Source organism: Setaria viridis, chromosome 5, assembly GCF_005286985.2.
Source record: "Setaria viridis chromosome 5, Setaria_viridis_v4.0, whole genome shotgun sequence".
Lineage (NCBI taxonomy): Eukaryota > Viridiplantae > Streptophyta > Magnoliopsida > Poales > Poaceae > Setaria > Setaria viridis.
The window spans coordinates 28,012,763-28,039,480 of NC_048267.2; the positions used below are offsets into that span (position 1 = coordinate 28,012,763).

The following is a 26,718-nucleotide window of genomic DNA, read 5'->3' on the forward strand; positions in this document are numbered from 1 at the left end:
TGGTTAGCAAATCCAGTCCTTGTAAAGAAGAAAACTAGTGAATGGAGAATGTGTATTGACTACACTGATCTCAACAGACACTGCCCTAAAGACTCCTTCCCTCTTCCCCGCATCGACCAAGTTGTGGACTCCATGGCCGGTTGCACCCTGCTGTGCTTCCTCGATTGCTACTCGGGTTATCACCAGATCGCCCTCAACCTTGCCGACCAAGATAGGACCTCGTTCATAACGCCCTATGGCATCTACTACTACAGCACCATGACCTTTGGGTTAAAAAAATGTTGGCGCCACCTACCAGAAAGCAATCTAGGGTTGCCTCAAGAAACAACTTAGCAAAAACGTAGAGGCCTACATCGATGATGTAGTTATCAAGACCAAAGATGAAGAAAACTTCATAGCTGACCTCGCCCAAACCTTCAACAGCCTCCGGCCTATCAATGGAAAGTCAATCCGGGCAAATACGTCTTTGGTGTCCCGTCTGGAGAGCTCATGGGCTTCATGGTCAGCCAACGTGGCATCGAAGCCAACCCTATAAAAGTTGACGCCATCGGGAACATGGCGTAGCTGGCCAGCAAAAAGGATGTCATGAAGCTCACATGCATGATGGTGGCCCTTAGTCGTTTCATCAGCAAGTTCGGCGAAAAGGGACTCCCCTTCTTCAAGTTGCTCAAGAAGGTGGACAAGTTTGAGTGGGATAACAAGGCCCGTAAGACCCTCAAGGAACTCAAAACATTACTGTCCACTCCTTCCATCCTGACGGCCCTGGCCAACCAAGAAACACTGCATCTATCCATCTCCATGACAACACATGTTGTGAGTACGGTGTCGGCATTTTAGGCCGGCAACCCGCCTAGGGGGTACCCTAGGTGGTCTTTTGTGCGGTAAGGATCGTCGAGAATCAAGGAATTAATGGTGACGCAAGGATCTGAAAGCCTTGCCAACTATTGTCCGCGAAGAGGTGTGATTGCCACAGATTCCTTTGTGAATTTCCTCTAAGATTTCTTAGCCATCCTCCCGGGTAACGCACTTCATGAGTATCCCCGAGGATGCACTTTTCCTGTAGAGCTTGTCTCCAACGAGAACGTAATTTTTTACTCACCGGCAGATTTGTTCAGCCTGATTCTTGTCAGATGGTAGCTTGTGATCTTTAATGCCGTCGATGAAGGGTGTGCGCCAGTCGACTTCTATCATCATTACTTCTCTAGTGACGTCAGTAGTCTGAACCACTGGCGGTGTAACTTGTTCGGGTATGGACGGCTTGTGCAGTTCGTGTACGAAGATTCCTACCGGAACCTCTGCACAAGTTGAGCCCATTTTGGATAAGACGTCGACGGCTATGTTGTTGTCGCGAATGATGTGATGAAACTCCAAGCCTGAGAACTTGTTTTCCATTTTGCGGACTTCTTTGCAGTAAGCGTCCATATTATCCTTGTTTCGGTCCCACTCGTCATTGACCAGGTTTATAACGACTAGTGAGTTGCCGTATACCAATAGTCTTTTGATGCCGAGGGAGATTGCGAGGCGAAGGCCGTGTAGCAGTGCTTCGTACTCGACTTCATTGTTAGATGCCTCCCAGAAGATTTGCAGTACGTATTTGAGTTGGTCTCCCTTGGGGGAGATGAGGAGTACACCTGCACCGACCCCTTCAAGTTTGAGGGAGCCGTCAAAGTACATTATCCAGTGCTCCGGCCCCTCAGCTGATGTTGGTACTTGGTTTTCAGTTCCTTCAGCCACAAAGTCGACGAAAGCTTGGGATTTGTTAGCTGTCCTTGGCTTAAAGTCCAAGGCGAGAGCTCCGAGTTAAACTGCCCATTTGGAGATTCTATCCGTGGCGTCTCTGTTATGAAGAATTTTGCCGAGCGGGAAGTCAGAGATAACTGTGATGTTGTGCTTCTGGAAATAATGGCGCAATTTCCGGGAGGTAAGCAGGATTACGTATAAAAGCTTTTGTATCGGTGAATACCGAGTTTTGGAGTCCGAGAGTACTTCGCTGACGAAGTAGATAGGTCATTGGACCTTGTAAGCGTGGCCCGGTTCAGATCGTTCGACTACAATTGCTGTGCTGACGACAAGAGTAGTGGCTGATATGTATAGGATCAAGTCTTCGTTCGGAGAAGAAGCGGTGAGTACATGAGGCTTTGACAGGAAGTCTTTGAGTTGTGTTAGTGCCTTGTCTGCCTCTTCCGTCCATGTGAACCTGTCCTGGCGTTTGAGAAGCTTAAAGAAGGGTAGTCCCCATTCTCCAAGTCTCGAGATGAACCGGTTGAGAGCGGCCATGCAGCCTGTGAGTTTCTACGCATCCTTGATGCTAGCTGGTGCTTGCATGTTTGTGATGGCAGATATTTTTTTCAGGTTGGCCTCAATGCCGCAATGGCTAATGATGAACCCGAGTAGCTTGCCAGAAGGTACGCCGAAGACGCACTTAGTAGGATTGAGTTTTCATCGGAAAGCTCGTAGACTGGAGAAAGTTTCCTCCAAATCGACAATGAGTTCCTCCTGGTTTCTTGTTTTGATGACTACGTCGTCGACGTAAGCTTCAACATTGTGGTGAAGTTACTTTTCAAAGCACATCTGTATGGCTCGTTGGTAAGTTGCCCCTGCATTTTTTAGTCCGAAGGATGTTGTTTTGTAGCAGAAAGCTTCGAAAGGTGTAATAAAAGCTGTTTTGGCTTGATCTTCCTCCTTTAGGCTTATCTGATGATAGCCGGAGTAGCAGTCGAGAAAACATAGTAAAGCGCATTCAGCGGTGGAGTCGACCACTTGATCGATCCTGGGTAGTCCGAAGGGGTCTTTTGGACAATGCTTGTTGAGGTCAGTGTAGTCGACGCACATCCTCCACTCGTTGTTTTTCTCACGCACAAGTATGGGATTTGCTAGCCAGTCAGGGTGAAAGACTTATTTGATGAACCTTGCTACGAGTAGCTTAGCCAACTCTTTCTTGATTGCTTCTCGTCTGTCTTGAGCGAATCTGCGAAGTCGCTGCCATTTTGGGGTAGCTTTGGGATCAACATTTAGAGAGTGCTCGATCAGCTCCTTGGGCACATCTGGCATGTCATCCGGTTTCCAAGCGAAGATATCATGATTAGCTCGAAGGAAACTGACGAGCACGGATTCCTATTTAGGATCTAGCCCTGTTCCGATCAGGGCTGTCTTGGAAGGGTCGCCCGTCTGGAGGTCGACTGGTTTGAAGTCTTGCTCGCTGGCGGGTTTCACCTTTGTGGACCCTGACTTATTTTATGGGATCTCGAGTTTAGTTGGATGGAGCTTTTTTGAAGTTGTGAAGACTTGTTGCATAGGACTAGGTGCTTGAGAAGTCGCATCAATTTCCACGGCTTCGGTGTCGCATTCGTAGGATCGCCGGAGATATCCTCGCAGCGCTAGTTTGCTCTTGGGGCCTGGCATTTTAAGTACCAAGTAAACGTAGTGTGGTATGACCATGAACTTGGCTAGTGCTGGTCTTCCGAGTATGGCGTGGTAAGATCTCTCGAAGTCTGCGACTTCAAATCTGATGTACTCGGTGCGGTAATGTTCCTTAGTTCCAAAGGTAATTGGAAGGACGACTTGTCCTAGTGGTATAGCTGCGTTTCTAGGTACGATGCCGTAGAAGGGCGAATCCATTGGAGTAAGCATTTCTGTAATGTCGAGGCACATCTTTCTCAATGTTTTGGTGAAAATGATGTTAAGCCTGCTTTCTCCATCGATGAGTACTTTGGTTAACTTTGAGCCTGCCACAACCGGATCGAGTACTAGGAGGAAACGGCCTGGTTCTGAGAACTTGGTCCACTGGTCCTTTCTGCTGAAGGAAATGGGTACTTCTGACCACATTAGCGGTGATGGATCTGTTGGTTCGATGGCCATGATTTCCCTAAGTACAAGTTTATTGGCTCGCTTGGATGCGGTGTCTGGGATTCCACCAAAGATGACGTTGACAGTTTTGGAGGCGGTCTGGAAGTCGGCCTCCTCCTCTTCGTCATTGTGGACTTTGTTCTTGCCTTTATTTTTTTTCTTGGTGTACTCTTCAGGGGGTGGTGGTGCGGGTAAGTCTTGCATTACTCGGCGCATGCTGTAGCAGTCTATTGCTAAGTGCTTCCTAGTCGGGTGCCATGGGCACTGCTTTTTGAGTAGTTCGGTGAAAGTTGGCCCTTCATCGTTTTTGCGGGATCCCTTTTTTCCAGAGTTGGTCGTGGCAGCAACAGTATTGTCGGGCTTACTTTTGCGATTGTGATTACTCGAGAAATTATTTCGAGTATCGTTGTGCCGAGTTCTATCCTGGTCGTTGTTGTCATGCCCACGGTTGCGGTGGGAGCCGAACTGTTCTTGCTCTTTGTCTTCTTCATCTGCCCACTGTTGCACCATAACTTTGAGGTCTTTGACATTAGCTGGCCGTCGGCGACCAAAACTTTTGATATGTCCGTCGATCGTAGAGTCCGTTCTGGAAGCACTCAATGACGTCTGTTTCTAAGACGTCAACTATGGTTGCCTTCTTTTCGAAGAATCGGCGCAAGTAGTCGCGTAAGGTCTCGCCTTCTTTTTGCTTAATTTGACTTAAGTCAATCTTGTTGCCTGGTCTAGCCATGGAGCTGGCGAAGTTATTGGTGAAAGCCTTTGTTAAGTCTGCCATAGAGTCAATTGACTTGGGTTTGAGTGACTCAAGCCAGGTCAGTGGCGTGGGTTCCATGCATATTGGGAAGTGGATGACTTTGGTGTCATAACTGCCCCAAGCTGCCTGAACTGCCAAGGAGTAGCATCGTAGCCATTGAATAGTATCTTGCTTACCGTCGTACTTGGTAATTCCTGTTGGCTTGAACTTATCGGGTAGTCTTGTCTTCATTACCCGGCTTGTGAAAGTAGGGAAGTGGTTGTAGTTGTCGACCTCTCGCTCGCGCCGACTGTTGAGGATTTCTCGTAGATCGCTGAAGTTTGACACTTCGTGATTCTTCTGAGTAGGGTGAATACTTTTTACCGAATTGGTGCAGCTGGCCTCTCCAACATCCTTATGGCGTGCTGGTGCCTTGTGTTTGCTTGGGCTTTGGCTGTGTTGCCGAGGCTGGTTGACGACTTCATTGTCGTTTATTTGGGCATCTTTATTGGCTGCAACTCCCCTGCTGCCTTCTTGGTGAGCTGTGATGCGAGGAACAGACGGAATTGGTGATTCTTTGTCGAGTAACTTGTAGGCTTGCTCCGCGAGTTGTGCGATTAGTCCATTGCCGCGCTGCACGAGCTGAGCTGTGGCTTCGTTTTCCCTGTCTTGAGGCATCAACGTTGTTAAAAGATTGATTGAGGCGATTGCCGAAAGTGGAGTATTGTGCTCTTGAGCCTGGACTGCGTTGAAAGCCCTTTCGAGGTTTGTGATGGGAATATTTGTGGCCATCGACTATCGTCGCTCGGCTCGAGTAGCCTTGCGCATCCTTCTTTGGTTCCGTTGCTCAGAGGTTTCATTGTGTGGAGCGTCAGCTGTAGACTCGTCTTCTGAAATGTTGTCGAGCTGTGCTAATCGCCTGGGGGTTCTGTTTTGGCTAGTGCCCGGGTTGTTATTTTGAGTAATAACAAGGACTTCTCTGTTCGGGTAATAGCTTTCGAAACTTGACGTTGCAATCTCTGTGGAGCTTTCCTCATGATTGGAAGTGAGTGGGATACTCTCTTGATACGAGAGGTTGTCTATATGAGCGACAAAACGCGAGTCGTAGTCACGGTCCAGAAGAGATGGTCTCAATCCTGGCCAATGTACGAATCTGCCATGTGATGTTGAAGTTATTACCAATCTTTGGGCTGGACCAGATAGCGGTTTTTCTGGTAGGTAAACCGAGTCGGAGTCGTCATCTTCGTCGTGCCCAAGTTCGAGTTGGATTCGAGTAAGAAAACCTTGGTAAACTTCGACTGCATTGCGGAGTCCGTGCGGGAGCCGCTTTGGAGTCGAAGCTGGGTTGAGAAGTGACTGAGACCGACTAGTCCGAGGCGAAGTCGAGTCCGACGCGTAGTCGAACTCAAAGTTGTCGACTTTGGAATCTTGATTTTTTCTGATCAAGTCTTCCGATTTCTTCTCTTGAGCGTCGATGACCTGGCGCAGGAACGAACCTGAGCCATCGGCGATGCAGAGCTAGGATCCAAAAATGAAGGTTGCGCCCGCTTTGATGATGAAGACGGGCTTGATGATGACTGTTGCCATGGAGTTCGCGCTGAGAAACTCCACGAGTCCCCCTACCTGGCGCGCCAGCTGTCGACGTTTTAGGCCAGCAACCTGCCTAGGGGGTACCCTAGGTGGTCTTTTGTGCGGTAAGGATCGTCGAGAATCAAGGAATCAATTTTGACGCAAGGAACACGATTTAGACAGGTTCGGGCCGCTAGATCGCGTAGTACCCTACGTCCTGTGTGTTGGTTTGTATTGATCTTGGATGAACTAGAGTTGTTCAATTTGAGGGGGGTCCCTGCCCGCCCTTATATACACGGGAGGGCAGGGTTACAAGTCTGAGTCCTAGTCGAGTACTATTACAGAGTTCTACTCGGTATGGCCCGAGTAGTTTTCCATATGCATACTTGACTAGTCCGAGTAGGATACGCCTATCCCTTGTCCTGGTCTCATCCGAGTACGTCCCTTAGTGGGCCGTCCAAGGTCTACTCGTGGGCCTGTGGTGCATGCCCGACACACGGTGCTGGTTGTAGAACATGAAGAACCTGGCCACAGCAACATGGCCCAAAGGCTAGTGTATTATGTCAGTGAGGTCCTGAGCGACTCAAAGGTCCGCTACACGCAGGTCCAGAAATTTCTCTACGCAATCCTGATCACCTCCTGTAAGCCATGTCACTACTTCCAAGCGCACAAGATTTGAGTGGTCTCCTCCTACCCAATCGATGAAATCCAGCACAACAGGGATGTCCACGGCCCAGTCGTCAAATGGTCCATGGAGCTCGGTGAATTTGACATCGACTTCTACCCTCATCATGTGATCAAGTCCCAGGTCTTGGCCGACTTTGTCGCTGAATGGACTGAGATTCAAGAGCCACCCTCCCTGGAGAGACCGAAGCACTGGGTGATGTACTTCGATGGTGCCCTCAACCTCGAAGGAGCTGGCACAGGGGTCCTCTTCATATCCCCGAAAGGTGAGCAGCTCAAATACGTCCTCCGGATCCACTACAGGGCCACCAACAATGGAGCCGAGTACGAGGCCCTCACAAACAGGCTCCGCATCGTCGCCTCGCTCGGCATTAAGCGCATCCTCACATTTGGCGACTCCAAGGTTGTCATCGAGCAGGTCAACAAGTCCTGTGAGTGCTCCAAGGAAACCATGGACGCCTACTGTGCCGAGGTCCGCAAACTCGAGGCTCACTTTGACGGTCTCAATTTCCATCACGTCCCTAGGGAACACAACGTCGTTGCTGATGTCCTGTCTAAGCTCGGCTCCAAGAGCTCTCAAGTCCTGATCGACATGTTTGTCTAGGACTTGAGAAAATCCTCCATCAAGATATTGGACCCAGACCAAGCTGACGACAATGCTCAGGCTCAGGCCGACCTAGCGCCCACCGATGTCTTGATGATCAAGGCGGAGTAAGACTGGTGCAGACCTTTCATCGCATTCATCACCGACAACATGTCCCCAAAAGACAAAGCCGAGCATGAAAAGCTCACACAACACAGCACCAACTACGTTGTGATCGGCAAGGAGTTGTACAGGAAGGCCATATCAACCGAAATTCTAATGAAGTGCATCCTCCGCAACGAAGGCCTTAAACTCCTCCATGAAATCCACTCGGGTTCGTGTGGGAACTATGCCGCCTTTGGCAATCTGGTCAGGAAAGCGTTCCGCTCTGGTTTTTACTGGCCAGCTGATATCGATGACACAAAAGAGCTCGTCCAGAGGTGTAAAGGGTGCCAATTTTTTTCCAAGCAGCAGCACCTCCCAGCGCAGGCCTTGCGCACCATCCCACCATCCTGGCCCTTCGCATATTGGGGGCTGGATATGGTCGGCCCTTTCAAGACCGCTTTGAGCGGATACACCCATATCCTCATGGCAGTTGACAAATTCACCAAGTGGATCGAAGTCAAGGCTGTCACCAGCATAGAGTCGGCCAAAGCTGCTCAATTCGTCGAAGAGCTCACACACCGCTTCGGGGTCCCCAATAGGATCATCACCGGCCTAGGCAAACAATTCACAAGATCCGAGTTCTGGGATTTTTGCCAGGACAACCTCATTGACGTATACTACTCCTCAGTAGCTTACCCACGATGTAATAGTCAGGTCGAACTTGCGAATAGGATTGTTCTCCAATCCCTCAAGTCTCGCATCTTTGACGATGCATCCAAGTACGCCACCAAATAGCTCCGTGAGTTACCCCACGCTATTTGGGGCCAATGCACCCAAAAGAATCAAGCCATCGGCTACACCCCATTTTTCTTCATCTACGGCTCAGAGGCTATAGTGTTAACAGATGTAGCCATTGGTGCCCCTCGGATTCAATACTATCAGGAAGAGAAGGCAGAAAAGAGTCGGTTGGTCGACATCGATAGCCTGGAAGAGCGTCGTGTGGCGGCCCTCATCTAGCATGCGAGCATATGCAACAGATTCGACGCTACCATGACAGTAACATCCAGGAACGCTAATTCAACATCGGCGACCTAGTGCTCCGTCGGATCCAGTCCACCAAGGACATGTGCAAGCTGTCGGCCACATAGGAGGGGCCCTTCATCGTTAAATAAGTCATCCAGCTAGGCACTTATGGGCTGCAGTGGGTAGATGGCTCAGGCATCCCCAACCCATGGAACATTCAACACCTGCGACGCTTCTACCTTTAGGACATTAAAGCTATGTACTCTTTATACCTTTTACATTGAATAAATAAAACCTCAGAGGTTCTTTGCATACCTACTACCTTGTTTCTTACCCGAGCTCTTACTCATGCTCGGGGGCTGTCCGACCTCATCGACAGACTAGATCCTTGCTTTTACGCTCGGAGGCTTCCCTTGTTACCCGCCGACCTCTTGGTCTCACCTCTTCTCCTACACCTCTCACGACAAGTACGACTAACTCATGTGGATGATGTCCTAGCTCGCAAAACCCAGACAACCTTGCGTCCGCCCCCTCTACAAGTCCGAGATCCGCTCTCAGCAGAGTGCTGATCAGGCAAGGCTAGGCGTTTAGTGGCTACAGGACTAAGCTACACAATGTCCTGTCGTATACACCAAATGAGGGACGGAGACTTTCTATTCACATAAGTTAATCAACAAGTTTACTTGTCTCATGACACAAATTGATACATTTTACAGTTTTTTCATTATAGGTCCAGTTCTTTAACTACATCATCCACCTTGTTGATATTGCTCGGCCAGCTCCAGGAGGTTATCAGCATCAAAGTCCTCAGCAACACCTGTTTTGACGCGCTCCATGGCTAGCCAAGGTAAGTGCATCTTCAGAAGCGCCATGATGTTCTTGGCGTACTCCACAGTGGTCTCCTTCATCAAGGCCCTTATCCGACTTGGAGCACTCTTTAGGCGGTCCAGTAGCGGCATTGGCTTGTCAAGGTTGGCCACGGGCTGGATCATGTCCATCACGTAGCCCCGGCCGACCTCAAGTCTTCCAGCTCCACCTCCAACCCTGCAATGACCACCTGATCATGCTGGAGACTATTCATAGCAGCAATCAAGCACCGGTCCATGTCCTTGTGCAAGTCGGCCTCATAGGGTAGTCTCCGCAACACGGCATAGTCACGGTCCACGACAACATCGTGGTCTTGCTGCAGTCAAGCATTGGCTTCCTCGCACTCTTTCAGGTCTCTCTTAAGCCTCTCCTCCTTTTTCTAGGCATCTACAAAATAATGAAACTCAAGAAAAGATACCGACCTCATCTATCCAAGGTAGATCTTCCATATGGAACGAAGCTTTACTAGTTAGCAAAGTGCTTAGGTCGTCCGGGACCTCCCTGGTGATCTTCTTCTGCTCCTCAATCTCTTGGTTCTTTTGTCAGATCTGCTCCGCGGCATCCTCCTTGGCCTTTTTGAGCTCAATCTTCTGGTGCTCGGCCTCGAGGCGATACTCCTCGGCATGGTGGATGGCATCCGCCCTCTTGTGCACACTCCCGGCCAGATTCTATACAAAAGTTACTCCAACAATTCAAAGATGGAAGATAAGGGCGGAAGTGAACAGCAAGATTGGTCAGCCAACTTACATATAACACCTCTCCGACCTTGGCCGCGACTTCCTTCAGGACGGCAAGATCTTTCTTGTGGGCGGCTGCATCCTACGCCAGGGCCGTCTCGGAGAAGTCCAGGGTGGTGGAATCATACTCGTGGGCATGAACGTCAGCATCGTAGCCCGCCACCTCCCCGTTAGTCGGCGCTCCCCTAGGGGTCTCCTCCATCAGCACCCCAACACTGACATCTGTGACCCCAAGCGCGGATACAACGGTGTCCTCGGTGACATCCAGGGACGGCGAAGACCTTGGCTCGGGACCCTTTGGTCCCATCAGCAGGCCATTGTCACTCCTGGCCTGGACATACATCGTAGATGCAGCTCCTATGGTCGCATCAGGAGTCCGACCATCTACCTGGGTCCCGATGCCAGCGTCCTGCAGGCTCGACTCGTCCTCCATCACCACCTTCAAGCTCGGATGGCAAGACACAGAGATAAAGCGAAGCAATGTACGAACAAAACTTCCAACAATATACCATGCCATGATCATACTCACAATGTGCGCTTCTTCACTCGGAACTTTGGGCGAAGAGGTGTTGGCGGCTGCAGGATCAGCTCCTTCTGCTTTCCCCCGCGGATCTCTATCTTCAGCCGCTCCTTGAGCCGCTCCGCGTCGGTTGCGATCATCTCAAGGAGCTCAGCCTTCTTCTTCTTGGCAGTTGGGCTGGACAATTCGGAGTCTTCGCTTGGCACCCCGCACGAGGTCTCCGCAGGGGATGCCACCAACATAGCGGGTGCCTTTGGCTTCATGGCACCCCTCTTCTTGCACTTCTTCTTCTCCGCTTCTGGCTTCTCTGCATCTAGCGCCTTGGACCCCACCACCTTGCGAATGGCCTAGCGTGTCTGCCGCCCAACAGGAGCTGTGCCCCTGGCCACCGTCCCGTTGCCCTGGACTGGTACGTCCTCGTCGGAATCGTCAAAGGAGGAGTCTGACTCTCAATCCAGGGCGGCAGGTGGCAGGTCGGTCTCGGTGGTTAGGTGAATCTTGGGTCGCTGCTGCTCGGCCCCTCCAGGAAGCGGTGCCGGATAGAAAAACTCATACTCTCAGCTCTGAAAAGTAAAACAATATCAAGCAGAAACAGACACAAAAGTGAAGCAATCAAGCCAAACAATGAAATCAAGAACTTACCGGATCAGCTGGCCTAATGAGGGAATGCGCCTTTGGGCATTGCTTGTTCTTGATGACCCCGCAGAAGAACTCAATAACCAGACCGGCGACCTCTTCCCGGGTAACCTTCCGTTGTGCCTCCCAGGTCGAATCCAATGGCCCCGAGTACTCATATGCCGGGTGGACCTTGTCCTTGATGGGTTGCATCAGCCTTCGGCAAAAGTTGATGCTCACAGCCCTAGCTGTGAGCCCACGACCTTTTAGGTTAGGAATCTCCTTCAACAGCTACTTCAACTAGACCATTTCTATGGAGGTCGGCTGGTTTGACCACTCCGGCGTTGTCACGGGTGCATACCCGAGGCGGGACGGCAACTTGGGCTTCTGATTGGCAACAAGGAACCATTCCTTATGCCACCCCTTGTTCGAGTCCTTGAGCTTCAGATCGAAACACTCTTGGAACCTCTTTGGCCGCAGTGAGAATCCACACCTGCTGATGAGTCTTGGTCCCTTCCCCTTTGTCACCACGATCTTGAGTTGGTACAGATACCGACAGAGATCAAAATGAGGAGGAATACCGAGGAAAGCTTCGCAAAGGTGGATAAAACTGCGACATCCAAGATGGAGTTAGGGTTGAGATGTACCAACTCGATCTTGTAATAGTTGAGCAGCCTGTGGAAGAAATCTCCCGTGGGGATCCTGAATCCATGCTCGAAGAAGGCTGCGAAGATGACGGCCTCGGTCCTATCTTTGGTGGGGAACTCCTAGCCCATGGTTGTCTTACATTCCAGGAGGGACTTGGGACCAAGCAAGCCCCGATCGACGAGGGCTTGGATCTTCTTCTTCGTCATCACGGACTTCACCCAGTATGTGGATGGATCCGATGCCTGCTCCACCGCTATCTCTTCGGTTTCTATACCCTGGGACTTAGATCTGATGAAGGCAGACCTCTTTGTTCACATATGGCGTCGAGGCAGCGGCGGATCTGGGTTACGGTGGAGGAGACGAGCGAGTTGATTTGCGGACACGGTGGTGTGACCTAGGGCTCTCAGGCACGGCAGTGATGGTGTTGGCATCGGCAGTGTTTGAGTGCAAGTGGAGTGAAAATGAAAATGGAATCGCGCCCCTTCAACTTTTGAAGAAGTTGATGGCGTAAACCTAGCAACGGAATCCGCGGGTCCCCCATTACGACGGACGCAATGACGGGATACGCGATAGATGGAATCCGTGGGTTTTCCGTTAAGTCTCATGGCGTGCCTTCGTGGCTCCGCCAGTCATCGCGCTCGGTGGCTGGGCGCCTATTTCAGGTCGGCATGCCTCTATGGCTCCGCTAGTAATGCTTGGGGGCTGGGCGCCTATCTCAACCCAGTCCTCGCGCTCGGGGTTGGGCACCTATCTTGGGTTGGCATGCCTCCATGGCTCCGCCAGTCCTCGCGCTCGGGGGCTGGGCGTCTATCTCTTGTCGGCGTGGCTCCGTGGCTCTGCCAGTCCTCGCGCTCGGGGGTTGGGCGCCTATCTCGGGTTGGCGTGCCTCCGTGGCTCCGCTGGTCCTCGCGCTCGGGGGTTGGATGCCTATCTCAGGTCGGCGTGCCTCCATGGCTCTGCCAGTCCTCGCGCTTCGGGGTTGGGCGCCTATCTCAGGTCGGTACGCCTTCGCAGCTCTGCCGGTGCTTGCTCGGGGGCTGGGCATTATATTTAGATTCTTTTTGCTACGAAAACAATACACATTTTCTTGACCATTGGACCGATTACTTTAATCGCTTTAATGCTCAAGGGCTACTCCATATGGAGTACGTCTTATGACGCCCTCCATGTGCTTCCCTTCGATCTACACGATGTCAGACATCGCTGAGCTCGGCAGTCGCATAGCCATGCGCATTCAGTCACACGCCTGTGGAAGTTTCAATTTTTTTTCTTTTTTTGAGCACCGTGCAACCTCTCCGTCGCTATGACGACTCTGCAACTTCAGCCGAGTACATTACAAGCTTCGTTGTACATCCGTCAGGCTCCTGTTCGACTCCATATTGCTCGGGGCTTGAGGGATAAAGGTACCCACGGGTTCCCACCAACCAGGATACTGGCCGGTCTAACAAGTGGGCTCCGCCCGACCATGGCATGCGGGGTAAGGCATGAAGACACGTGGAGCACAAGCTAGGAGATCGGGTCACCAGAATCCGTTCGGATATTGCAGGATATTTGTTGTAGTCCGACTCAGATTGCTTTCCATGTAACAACCGACTAGGATTAGATACTATCCGATTGTAACCCTAGGTTGTCAGCCTATATAAGGCAGCCAGGGATGCCCCCCCCCGAGGGGAACACACATCAACTCTTCGCATCCCATACCAACAATACAATCCACCATAATACAGGACGTAGGGTATTACTCTTCGGAGGCCCGAACCTGCCTAAACCTTGCGCCCTTGTGTTACCATTCGAGCTCTTGGTCTTGCGATCTCCTCCGCCTACAAATCTACCACTTGGGTAAGCCTCTGGTGGACTGCCGATCACTAAATCCGATAAAAAGAAAAGCATATATGCATCCATCACATGTGCTGTGTAGGTGAGATGGTAAGGAAGGAATGCGCGAGGCTTGAGGTCGTGGGTTCGAATCCCATGGACTGTGCACGCGCATATTACACGTGATGGGGCCTTCGACGGTCAACGAATTTTTTTCTTTATTTTTGGGCGAAAAAATGAATTAGTACTGGTTGGTCTCCCCAATCGGTACTAATGCGTACCCTTTAATACCGATTATTTGGCCTGGTATTAAAGGACCCCCTTTAGTACCGATATAGCAGTACCGGTTGCACAAACGGTACTAAAAGCGGGTTTGGGACCGGTACTAAAGGCGGATTCCCCAATAGTGGATATAGAAGGGGAAGGAGGTGAGCCGTTGAGGAGAAGAGGAAGGGGTGATAACGAGGAGGAGATAGAGGGGAGCTGGAAGAGGAGTACTTCGATCCGTGAACCATCGGAAGAGGACCTCGCCTAGGAGTGGTGGAGGAGAAAGAATAAGTCCCTGCTGGGTTCATGAGCTGCATCCATCACTGCCACTGCGCAAAGATAATAAGAATCCACTCCCAACTCACCTCGACGGCAATTGCATTAGACCAAAACCGCTTGCCTCTGAACACCGTTCCTATCCATCCAAACGAATCCCCACCCGAAAACCTCGTTTCCACCCGTCCACTAGGACACCTTCGATTCTTCCGGGACGCAAGTTTGCAACGAATTGGGCACGCACTAATGATTAGATACCCGGTCAGTGTCATAAGAGGTAGGTACCAGGTGTTTTTTTCCTCTTGTACTGTACTAGCGTCCAAAAGCAACCTGTCATTATTTGCACGAATAGACTGGCTAAAAATATCCGTGCCTGCTCACAAGGGACACAAAGAAGGATTGCCACTGTACTCGACCGGTGCTAGACGCCTGGACCTAGGCCAAAGGTGCGGTGGTGTGGTGAAAGAAACCGAAAATTGACAACAGGAGAAAAATCCACGAGAAGCAGCACCCACGGAGTCACGGAGAGCAAAAACTAGTTCCGTAAAAGTCCCTACTCACGATAGAGGAGGAGGTGAATCAATGATCGTGTCATCTCCAGTCGAGAGGACAGGACGCTGACCTCAAAGGTCGTGGTTATCACATCGTGAGATCGTCCGCTCATCTTTTTAAGCAGAGGAAGGAGCCAGTGGCTGCGTGCCACGTCACACTACGGATTCCCGCGGAATAAGGAAGCCCGACATAAAAGCCCATGTAGACCCAGCATCATCATCCATCTTTGTGCTGGTTACTTTTGGAGCCCAAACGGACCATAATAGGCCCATACAAGCCCATTAGCCCGTGAAACTGCCACCTGCCCTTACCCTCTCTCTTATCCCTCCCGGCTCCATGGAGCATGCAGCTCCGCGCGGCCGCTCCCCCGCCCCGCCTCCATGGCGTCGCTCCCACTCCCCATTCCCGCCATCACGAGTCCCCACGCTTCCAAACCGCACGACGCGCCGGTGCCGGCGCCGAGGCCCGCCGCCTCCTCCGTCCACGCGGCGCTCGCCTCCCTCTCGCAGCACGCCCACGCCCACGACGACGCCCTCCACGACGCGTTCGCGCTGGTCGCCCGCGCCGAGGGCCAGCCCTCCCCGGCCGCTGCCGTCTCGGTGGGGCCGGAGGTGTACGCGTCGCTGCTCCAGTGCTGCGTTGCGGCGGGGTCCCTCCGCGCGGGCCGCCAGGTGCACGCGGCGCTCGTCAAGCGCGGGCCCTACTACTGCCGGAACGCGTACGTCGGCACCAAGCTCGCGGTCTTCTACGCACGCTGCGGCGCGCTCGCCGACGCCGAGCGCGCGTTCGAGGCGCTCCCGGAAAGGGACAGGAACGCCTTCGCGTGGGCGGCCGTCATCGGGCTCTGGAGCCGCGCGGGGCTTCACGCCAGGGCGCTCGACGGGTTCGCGGCCATGCTCGGGGCGGGCGTCCCCGCGGACAACTTTGTCGTGCCCACCGTGCTCAAGGCGTGCGCGGGGCTCGGTCTGTTCCGCGCCGGGAGGGCGGTGCACGGGTACGCGTGGAAGGCCGGGATCGCGGAATGCGTGTACGTGATGAGCAGCCTCGTGGACTTCTACGGGAAGTGCGGGCAGGTGGAGGACGCGAGAGGGGTGTTCGACGCAATGCCGGAGAGGACCGTGGTGAGCTGGAACTCGATGCTCATGGCGTACATACACAATAGCAGGATTGACGAGGCCGTGGAGCTGTTCTACGAGATGAGGGTCGAGGGTGTGCTGCCGACGAGGGTCAGTGTCGTGAGCTTGCTGTCCGCGTCGGCGGAACTTGAGGCTGTTGATGAGGGCAGGCAGGGCCATGCTGTGGCCGTATCGAGTGGGTTAGAGATTGATGTGATTCTGGGTAGCTCAATGATCAACTTCTACTGTAAAGTTGGGTTGGTGGAGGCTGCAGAGGCAGTGTTTGAACAGATGGAAGAGAGAGATATTGTCACTTGGAATTTGATGATTGCTGGGTATTTTCAGGATGGGCAGGTTGACAAGGCTTTTGACGCTTGTCGAAGAATGCTGGAGACTAACCTCAAGTTTGATTGCGTGACATTGGCGTCCATTATCATGGCTTGTGTAAAGTCTTGCAGTATGATGGTCGGTACAGCTGCTCATGGTTATGCAGTCAGAAATGACCTTGATTCAGATAGGGCAGTTGCTTGTGGCTTGATAGACTTGTACGCGAGTACTGGGAGGATTGAACATGCACGTCGAGTGTTCAATGCCATGAGTCAGAGAGACCTTGTCTTGTGGAAAGTGATGATTTCCACTTATGCAGATCGTGGCATGAGCTCTGAGGCTCTGAAGCTTTTAGATCATATGCAGCTCGAAGGCATGTCCCCAACTGCAGCATGTTGGGATTCAGTAATTTCAGCTTTTTTACGAAATGGCCAGTTCGAAGACGCTCTAGAAGTATTCAAACAGATGCTTCTGACTAGAACACGCCCCAATCTGCGCACCTGGAGCCTGTTAATAAGCGGCTTATCCAAAACTGGCATGCATCAGGAGGTAACAAATCTATACTGCAAGATGCAGGAGGTAGAGTCAGCACCCAGTCCAACAGTCTATTCAGCAGTGATCCTTGCTGTTAAAACTGCAGTTTCTGTACATTGTGGAAAGGCAATTCACGCATGCGTTGTCAAAAAGGGCCTGTTGTTGTCCAAATCAGTGATACAATCACTTCTCAACATGTATAGCAGTTTCGACGACAGAGGCACGATGGACAGTTTACTAAGGTTGCTTGCTGAATGCAGTAAATAACAGAAAATAGTCTCAATAATATGGAATATACAGCTGTTAAAATACATTGTTATAAATTTTTTTTGAAAAGGCTACATGGTTATATAGCACTGCACATACTGAAATCACTCATTTTCGGTATTGGTGTGGTTGCGAAGTAAATATCCACTGTTGCGCTTACACATGCAGGTTTATGTGCAGTAAAATAACTAACATGCTTATGTTGACATCTCTGATATGTATGCCAGTATGGGGCCTACATCCGAATTGTGAGGAATTTTATTGAGGTCAGAAGGTTCCAATCAGAAAACGAGCACCTTGTAGAGCCCGGACCAACAAGAAAACAGTGCTGCTGTTTGTGTTGGCACAGAGCTCGATCTGCAGCCTTGCAGGTACAAATGTTTGGCCATTTGAATTATTTGCAAAAAGAAAGTGTACTGTGACTACGGATAAATGTTGGGAGAATGGGAGATGTTGATGTGCTTATGTCTGCCACTTTGCTAAATGTTTTATCAGAATGTGCACTCTATACTGGGCCTTTTGTGGAATCGTCGGAGGACGCTATGGGCAAATTACTGTTGTAGTCCTGGTTACAGTTCAGACAATAGAATAACAGTATACTCCATACTGTAAAGTGTAATTAGCGCATTGTACATATGTTCCATTCTTAGAGGATGTTATAATGGCTCTGTTTATTTGTCATCACAAGATAAAGGGTTCTCTAACTTATGGTTACTTTTTACTGCATGACTTTCTGCTTTTTCCGATCTTCAGCTCTTTTAATTCTCCTGTGATAAGCATCAAACTTTACATCGTTGGCTGTAATTTCTTGCCTGTTCAGTTTTGCAGGATCTGAAAGAAGAAGCATTCCAACTATAATAAATATTACTGTTGTATAAAAAAATCCCTCGATGGCTCGGCCGGTGGGGGAATGACTGGTTTGTTGACATATCTGATTCTGACATGGAATGGAGTCTGAATCTGATTTGAGTGGCATTTTCATGAGGTCAGAAGGTTCCAATCAGAAAACAAGCGCCATCAAGAGAAAGGCGTGAAAACAGTGATGCTGTCTGTGCTGGCACAGAGCTCCCTCTGGAGCTTGCAGCTACAGATGTTTGAATTATTTGTAGGAAAGGCGTAGATCATGCTGACTGTTGTGAAATGTGCTGCACTTGTGATGGCTGCCCAGCTTGCTCAATTTGGGATCAGCCTGTGCGCCCCGTGCTGGTCCCTTTTGGGAATTTCAGAAGACAAGGTTGGTACAGATACTAATATGTGCCAATCACCGTAATAGTCCTTGTTACAGTTCCGACAATAGATTATGGGTACACCCACACTGTGAACTGTAATTGTTTCCTTGCACATAGTATCCGTTTGATAAAGAAGTCGAACTGTCCGTCAGATGATAAAGAGTGCTCTGGTGTTACGGTTACCTTTACTGTGTGCCAATCGATTCTCCAAATCTGCAACTTTTTCCGTTCTCATGTGACCGGCATCAATCTCCTTTAGCAAAAGGTTTTCAGCGAGCTCCAACATTTTAACCGGCAGTTCCACATAATGCACACCCTGATCTCCAGTGGTTCTCCACCAAGTAACAGGTCTGCAACTCATTGGCTTGGGTTAATCTGGCATTAGTAACTTTGCATGCGTTCCAGGCTTTGAGCTTTATTCGGCACGCTCGTTGCTCCCGGCAAGCTGGCTGGGTCGCCGCTGCCGCCTGTCGACGCGCGCGGCCCATGGCGAAAGGCCGAAGGCGCCGGGCGGGACGACGCGGGCCAGGTTTTAGCACGGCGCCACGTGGGGAGTGGGCGCCTCGCTCAGCTCGCTCTCCCCAGTGCGGAGGCACGACGGACGATGGCGGGGAGCCCAGGCGCAGCTGGCAGCCCCACCATGTGTCTCCGGTGAAAAGGAACAGCCCCAGGTTCCCGTTCCATCAACGCGTCCTCCTCCTGCTGCTGCTACAACCAGCCAACCTATGGGGCTGTTTGGATACGAGGTGCTAAACTTTAACAGTGTCACATCGGATGTTCGGATGCTAATTAGGAGGACTAAACATGAGCTAATTATAAAACTAATTGCAGAACCTTGTGCTAATTCGCGAGACGAATCTATTAAGCCTAATTAATCCATCATTAGCAAATGGTTACTGTAGCACCACATTGTCAAATCATGGACTAATTAGGCTTAATAGATTCGTCTCGTGAATTATACTCCATCTGTGCAATTAGTTTTGTAATTAGCTTATGTTTAGTACTCCTAATTAGCATCCAAACATCCGATGTGACAGGTGTTAAACTTTAACAGGTGTTTCCCAAACACCCCCTATGTGTGATCAGAGGACCGCCTGCTCTGCTCCTGCTGCCCCCCGCTTGGTTTGATGCGATTTTGTTCTGTCCTGCTGGGGAGACTTCGGGAGGAATGTAGCTGCCGGAGTAGATCAGATCTTGATCTTGATGCCATGATTAGCCCGGTGACCAGCGGCGGACCCAGGCCTACATGGGGCCATGGGGGGGAGCCCCATGAGGCCAGGACAATCGCGCTTTCCTGATCGAAATGGCATCATCAAGGCCGGTAAACGCGTCGTTCTTGAGGCGTCCTATCCATGGGTCTATCCCCACTCCCTACAAGAGCGCAGTAAGCCCCTGGCGCATGGCAGCATCAACTGGCAAACTGGCTTGTTTTGTAGCTGACCAGTGCTTGCAAGTCACGAGTGTCTTTTGTCAAGGGGCACCCAGAGGTAACGGTGCAGGACGAGCCAAAGGCCCGGTCAGACAGCCTAGCGCGCCGGCCCCGACGCGCCTTGTCGGATTTGAGCAAGTGCCCGCCCCGAGTGGCCGTGTCAGGACATGGACGAGCTCTCCGCCGGCTTGATCTGTCCGCGGGTCGATCCCCTAGTTGACCGCCGATTCATGAGTCGTGATCGTGCCCTGCTCGGTAGGATCACGCTGAGATTTCACCACGTGCTGTCATGTCAGGCTCATCAGGTATCAGATCAACAGGTAACAAGTCGTTGTGTGTTTGTGTGGGTAACGTATCGCACTTCACTCGGGAGCTCACATGACACAGCCACGGGAATGCGCGTTTCTGTATGACCCGACACCGGTCCGTGTGTTGTGCTGCCACGGAATTGGAACAAGAAAATCTTATCCGCAACACTTGGGGGCATTACTGAATCCGCCGAATAGTCTGTCTCCGAGAAATCATGTGAAGGCAGTGTAGCGTCACTGCTCCTCTGCTCCACCCATGAGTAAAAGGGGCAACGCATTTCGTAGGCTTGAGTGACAGACAAGCGAACGGCAACAAGATGCTGGTGGAGCAACGAGCAAGCCACAGAGGCTGCCAATGATATTTAGGCTTGGCATCCCGTTGCACTTGGTTCAGCTTCAGCACGACAAACAGAAGTGTCGAACAAGCATCACGAAGGGGACAAAAGAAGCTCAAGAAACTTACATTTTTTTTTACTTGCATGAATGAAGCCTGAGAGGGAGAGGAAGAGAGAGGGGAGTAAGAAAAATACAATTTGATCCAACAAAACAATGCCCTGGGTAAGCACAAAAAGAAGAGAGAGAGAGAGAGAGAGAGAGAGAGAGAGAGAGAGAGAGAAAGAACAGAACACCACTGTTCACTGACATACAGGCACCAAAGAAGAACCTATGCAATTTAATCTCGCGAGAAGAAACCCTTTTACCCTCCTCTAAAGGGCGCTCACGGCGTCGGTGCGGCCGGCGGCGTTCCCCCCGACCGCGACCGCTCCTCCTCCGACGTGCCCCGCACGCCCTCGCTCTCCTCCGTCGTCGTCCGCCCGCCGTGCCCGCCGCCGATCTCCTCGATCATCCGGACCACGTCGGGGGCGTCCGGCCGCGCGTCAGGGACCGTGGCCACGCACGCCATGGCCACCTGAAGCAGCGCCACCATCTCCTCCTCGGCGCTGGCGCCCAGACGCACCAGCTCCACGTCGAACACCTCGGCCGTCCACTCCTCCCGCACCACGGACTGCACCCACCGCGGCAGGTCCAGCGTGCCGTCGCCCTCCAGGGACGCGTGCGCCGGGGACTTGCCCGTCAGGAGCTCCAGGAGCAGCACGCCCAACGAGTACACGTCCGACTTGAACGTGAGCCGCCGCGAATCCACCACCTCAGGCGCCCGATACCCGCCAGCCCGCGTCGACGACGGCGCGAAGATCTGGTGGAGGCTGAAGTCGGAGAGCGCCGCCGCGTCCGGGTCAGGGCGGAGGAGCACGTTGGAGGCCTTGACGTTGCCGTGCACGAGGTTGTGCGCGGTGTGCAGGTGCGCCAGCCCGCGAGCGGCGGACAGCGCAGAACGCATCCGCGCCTCCCAGTCCAGCGGCGTCCGCCCCGAGCCCCGGCTCCCTGCACGTGTGGAGGCACAAACTCCCGTGAGAATGCTGAAGGACAACAGTGCATCTGCCTACTCCCGTGAGTATAATTTCTTGTAAAGAAACATGTTCAGAAAGATTAGTAAACATGAAACCCTCCAATTGCTGATTGAGCAACGCGAACTACAATTTTTGTGGTGCAGACATCAACAGAAAGTTCACGCTCACCAAGTCATATGACGGGCACTAAAAATCATGTCAGAGAGTGATAAAGAAAATGCGAGTGGTGCTCGATTTGTTTACTCAGCCGGTGAGTAAACAATCACGTTGAACCGGTCTGAAAACCACAGGGGTTCGTCACTGTCAGGGAATCAGTGACGGTCACGCAAGTGTTGTTAAACAAACGCAGCCCTAACAGGAATGCAGAGAACGCGGACTGTTGCAGCCAGCATGCAGCGTAAGGACTAAAGAGGACAAGACATCAGCCATCGGCAATTGGTCAATGACAGTTGGACATCAACAAGAAGCACACAATATAGATGAGTCATGGCTGCAGTAGGTTGATTAGGTCTACTGAGAGACGAAATTAAGAACAGACTAAATGCTCTAAATTAGATTATTGGCATCATAAAAATTGAATGCAGTCACTAATAAGCAGCTAATTTGGCTACTAATAAGCACATCTGGTCGATATGACTGGTAGGACGTGACAGATGAGCGAGAACACCGAACTAGTAGGTTGCATAATTGCACGGCCAGAAATAAAACAATGGCGCTGCGAACTGTATTTTTTACTTGAAGAATCGAGGAAATTCAATTCAGAATCTATGAGCTTGTGACCTAATGTAGGGACAGTAGACCACACCGTGGTTGCACACAAAGTGAGCTGATCAGCTAGCCAGCGTTGCTGATATGCCACTGTCGAGTACAAATGCAGGTTTGTGATTTTTTGGCAAGTAGTGAAGAGCATTGACCGGCAGTGGGCCCACACGGCAGAGGCGGTACTGTGTTAGTTGCTAAGGCTGCTATAAACTGCAGTGGCAGATGCATACGACGATTGCAGCAGCATCGTGCATTGACTAGGCCGTAGTTGTGGTACCACTGTACAGTCTGTACTGCTATGCAGGCATATCTACAGCTCTATTGTTGTGGCCACCAAAAAAACTACTAGTACAAGAAATAATTCAAAATGGCCACTTGCCAGACTAGGGTCCCAGCTCAGTCACCAACTATACGCATTTCTATCAACTGAGACTTCAGACTGGTAACATGGAGAAATCAAATATACTCCCGGGGTATTTGGCTGCTTTCAAGAAGAAGAAACCGATTCATTCATCACGGCGCCAACGCGTCATCCATCATCCTGGCCCATTTCTTCCGCGATGGGTAACCGGCACCAACCAAAGTCAGCTCTTCAATCCTCGTCGAGTGGGTGGGTCGAAAGCCTTGGGGCAATTTAAGGCAGGGGCGAGAGCCGAGAGGTGATTCGGGCGAGAAACAAGTTCAGGGGCGGCGTCAATGCCCTCCCCGTTCCAGTGGCTACGGGCCCGGTCGCGTTGCATGGACAGCGGGGCAGAGCCCTCTTCAGGGCGGCAGCCACCGCTGGGGAAGGATTTGGACCGTGGGCACGCAGGTGAACAAGGAGCGAGCCAGGCCATGCGTTGCCGTCCGTCGCCACGTCCCAGGACGGCAGGACTAGGAGAGGCCGAGAGGGTAGTAGAACTCGCCGACTCGCCAGCACGTAGCGAGCTGCAAACGCGGCCAGGCCCCACGACGACAACTCACGCTGCATTACTCTACTACTGTCTATTGTCCCCACTCCGTCTTATGAGCATATCCTAGTGCCAAAGTGCTATGCGTACAGGGAATTTCTGTGCTAACGGGCCACACCCATCCCGCTGGCGGTTTTGATGATCATGCATTTCTATGGTGTACCATCAAGCCGAGCCACATCGAGAACAATAAAAGTTGAGCACCGGACCATTTGCCGATCGATCGGTCGGTCGGTCCCCAGAGGCCAGAGCATATCTCCCAACATTTTTCTACTGTTCTAAACATGCTGCGGTATCAAATGAGCAGCACGGGGCTCAGCTCAGAGATACGGGCGCCAGACCGGAGGGCGTACCAAATACGACGGCCCGATCCTCATGCGCCAATAACTGCGGCACGCGGAGCCCCGCCGTGCGCCGTCCCCTGCCGCGCCATTGCGACCGAGGGCCGTAGCGTCGCTGCTCGCTCGGGGCAATGCGACGGCTACAAACAAATGAGCGAACAATCCTCGCGCATGACCGTCCACGAGGGGGCCGAGGCCGGCAGTGGCGTGGCGGGGCGGGGCGGGGCAGGGCAGGACCATCGGGTGGCTGTGGCTTTACAGCCAGGACGGACACCCCGGCCTCACGCTGGCCCACACTCCCGCGCACGCCGCCCGCACTGCCTCGTCGGGCATCTCTCTCTCTCGCAGAAAAGCGCGGAGAAAAGAAAGCGAGGGGAAGAAAAGCGCGCGAGAACTACCACCACCATCCTCGACGCCCACATGCTGGTGGATTCTCTTCTCTTGGCTCGCCAGTCACCACTGTCCACTGACCACCGGAGAAAATACTAATGGAAAGGAAAAGTTAAGAACAGAATTCCCCAATCCCCAGCCCCGTTCGTTGGCGTTGGCGAGTCAGCGGCGCCTACCAACCAACCTGCGATCGGCCGGCCATCAATGCCGGAATTCTCGCGGCCGCGCGCGCCGTCGCGGCCGATGCGACGGACGCCGTACTCACGAGTGTGACGACGCGGGTTGCCAGATCGTACTCTATCTGACGTTGCCCGAATTAATTTGAAGGGGACGTTTCTGAACGGTGAATTTTCTCGCTCAATTCTGCACGGAATTTGTTGGTAAATGCTGCATTCCCCCAACGCGCGAATGGATGGATGGATGGTGCCTAGTACTCCGAGAAGACGACTTGGAAGAGCCAGGTCTCCGGATCCTACCCTGGCCGTACTCCCAGGTCGGTCGGCAAACGAAATCCCAGCCGCGCGAAGCAAAAATCAAGCAAAGGCAAGTTGCAGGCAATGCGGCAGCGACGCCGCGACCGCGTCAAGTTTCCTCGGCGACGGCGACGCGGTACGATGCTGCAATGCGAGTGTGCGAGGAAAGGGGGATTTGATGCAACGAGGAAGGAAGAGCACTGACCGTGGAGCATGGCGGAGAGGCTGCCGTTGGGGAGGTAGTCGTAGACGAGGAGCTTCTCGTCCTTGGAGAAGTAGTAGGCGCGCACGGGGAGCACGTTGCGGTGCTCCACCCTGCCGAGCGCCTCCATGTGCGCGTCGAACTCGCGCCGCGCCACCGCCACGTCCTTGAGCCGCTTCACCACCACCGTCGTGCCTTCCTCCAGCACCGCCTTGTACGACGTGCCCACGCTGCCCTTGCCCAGCACCTCCGCCGACGCGCGCAGCAGGTCCTCCAGGTCGAAGCTGTACCCGGCGCCCTTGCCCACGAACACCAGCCGGCTCTGCTCCCCCGCGGCGCCGCCCGCAGCCGCCGCGGCGACGGCCGCTGCCGACCCGGACGCGCCGCCCCCGAGGTCCTCCTTGGACGAGGACGTCATGCCGCCGCCCTCGCCGGACGCCGGCGGGGCCTGCCCTCTCCCCGCGGTCGCCGCCGCCGCCGCGGCGGATGTCGCGGCCTTGGGCCCCTCGCGGGCGCCGTCCCTCCGCCGGCGGGACACCGCGCAGAGCACGATGACGATGAGGAGCAGGAGCCCCACCACCACGGCGCCCACGACGATGCCCGCGATTGCCGCGCCGGAGAGCTTGCGCTTCTTGGAGGAGCCCGGCATGGGGCTACCACCGTCCGGGCTCATCCCGGGCGCCGGCGCCGGTGGGAAGAACGGGCTCTTGCAGGGTGGGAGCGGGTCGCCGCATAGCAGGAGGTTGCCGGAGAAGTATTCCGGCGGAAACCGCGATAGCGATTTCGGGATTGAGCCGTTGAGGTTGTTGTCGGAGACGTTGAAGACGTCGAGCCTCGGGATGCTGATGCTGGGGATGCTCCCGGTGAGGTTGTTGCCGTCGAGCCTGAGCACGCGCAGCGCGGTGAGGTTGTTGAGCGCGAAGGGGATGGGGCCCGAGAGGTCGTTGTGCGCGAGCACGAGGCGCTCGAGTCCCCCGAGCCTGGCGATCCCCGTCGGGATGGCGCCGGAGAGCCGGTTCTGCTGCAGGAACAGCGCCTTGAGGTTGGGCAGCTGCAGCAGGTCGTCGGGGATGGAGCCGACGACGCGGTTGGAGCGGAGCGAGAGCACGCGGAGGTTGGTGAGCCGGCCGAGCGTGCCCGGCGGGATGGCGCCGACGATGCCGATGCCCGGGAGGCGCAGCTCGACGACGGTGGACTGGGAACTGTCGCACGTTACCCCGACCCAGCCGCACGTCGGGGTGGAGGTGTTCCACCCGAGCCGGCGCTCGTGCGGGGTCGCGGTGAGGAACGCCAGCAGCGCGGACCGCTCGCTCGGCGGGGGCTCGGCGACGGCGGCGCGGAGGGCCAGGGCGGCGACCGCGAGCAGGGACGCCAGCGCCGCCAGCGGCGCGCGGGGGCCGGACATTGCGGCGGGCGGCGGAGCTGGGGACGCGGCTACGGGCGTGGCATTGGGGAGCTTGGTGGGGAAGGGAAGAGATGAGGGCAGGGGAGCTTGAGGCTGGAGCTGGAGCTGGAAGTGAAGCAAGCTTTTCCCCTCACTGGCTGGCGTCGCCGCTTTCCGTTTTTCTTTTCCGCGCTCCGGACGGTGGCTTTTTTGCTGGGGTTGCGTTGCGTCTCGGGGGTGGGAAATTTCGGGAGGAAGAGTTGGGAATGTGAGCGTGGGAGGGTGTTTTATGCGCGCGGGTAGTGTCCGTGTGGGATCGGGACGGCACGGACAGTGGCGGCACCCGTGACGGCGCCTATTTCTCTGGCCTGCTACTGCTAGTCAGTGCGCGCTGCTGCAGGCCTGGCCGCCTGAGGAGCCAGCCGGCGGCATCGACAGGATAGCTAGCTGCCTCGGCCCGGCGGGTGTTTCCGGGGCGTGGCTCGGGCGGGTCGCGCGGCTGCGGCTGCGCCCTTGCCCCTTGGTGGGTTCTGCTGGGGTTGCGCCGGCCGCCTGCCCGGCTCGCGCAGTGGAGCTTGTTCGTGAGAACCGTGAACTGGATGCTGCTGCTTTGTGCTCCGCACCAGAATTCTCGCGACCTGGCAAATCTCGCAAAATTCAGTCCTGCAGAGGTCTCCTTTACGCGTACATTCTTTCCCTGGCTACGTAGGTTGATCCGGTGTTGCGAAAGGTGCTACCATTAACTTCGAGAAAGATCG

General features: G+C 53.4%; 3 protein-coding genes across 5 annotated transcripts; 2 read left to right on the plus strand and 1 right to left on the minus strand.

Annotated features, from left to right (window-relative positions):
* The first annotated feature begins 6,899 nt into the window (after positions 1–6,899).
* On the plus strand, positions 6,900–7,436 carry LOC140222866 (uncharacterized). Its single transcript, XM_072293993.1, has one exon. The coding sequence runs from the start codon at positions 6,900–6,902 to the stop codon at positions 7,434–7,436; it is 537 nt and encodes a 178-aa protein (XP_072150094.1).
* Positions 7,437–15,185: 7,749 nt separating this feature from the next.
* On the plus strand, positions 15,186–18,511 carry LOC117859310 (pentatricopeptide repeat-containing protein At5g55740, chloroplastic). 3 transcript variants are annotated; one of them, XR_004641146.2, is made up of 3 exons: positions 15,186–17,058; positions 17,311–17,454; positions 17,904–18,511. XR_004641146.2 is itself a non-coding variant. In XM_072293601.1 (1 exon), the coding sequence occupies exon 1, from the start codon at positions 15,221–15,223 to the stop codon at positions 17,081–17,083; it is 1,863 nt and encodes a 620-aa protein (XP_072149702.1). In that variant the 5' UTR covers positions 15,187–15,220; the 3' UTR covers positions 17,084–17,804. The 3 variants fall into 3 exon arrangements, 1 of the variants encoding a protein (XP_072149702.1); XR_004641147.2 differs by lacking the exon at positions 17,904–18,511 and adding an exon at positions 17,579–17,804; XM_072293601.1 differs by lacking the exon at positions 17,904–18,511 and having other exon boundaries at positions 15,187–17,804.
* Positions 18,512–20,499: 1,988 nt separating this feature from the next.
* LOC117857609 (probable inactive receptor kinase At2g26730) lies at positions 20,500–26,284 on the minus strand. Its single transcript, XM_034740364.2, has 2 exons — positions 24,580–26,284; positions 20,500–21,432 (listed from the first exon to the last, which is right to left on the minus strand). The coding sequence occupies exons 1-2, from the start codon at positions 25,979–25,981 to the stop codon at positions 20,768–20,770; spliced, it is 2,067 nt and encodes a 688-aa protein (XP_034596255.1). The 5' UTR covers positions 25,982–26,284; the 3' UTR covers positions 20,500–20,767.
* Positions 26,285–26,718: the final 434 nt, after the last annotated feature.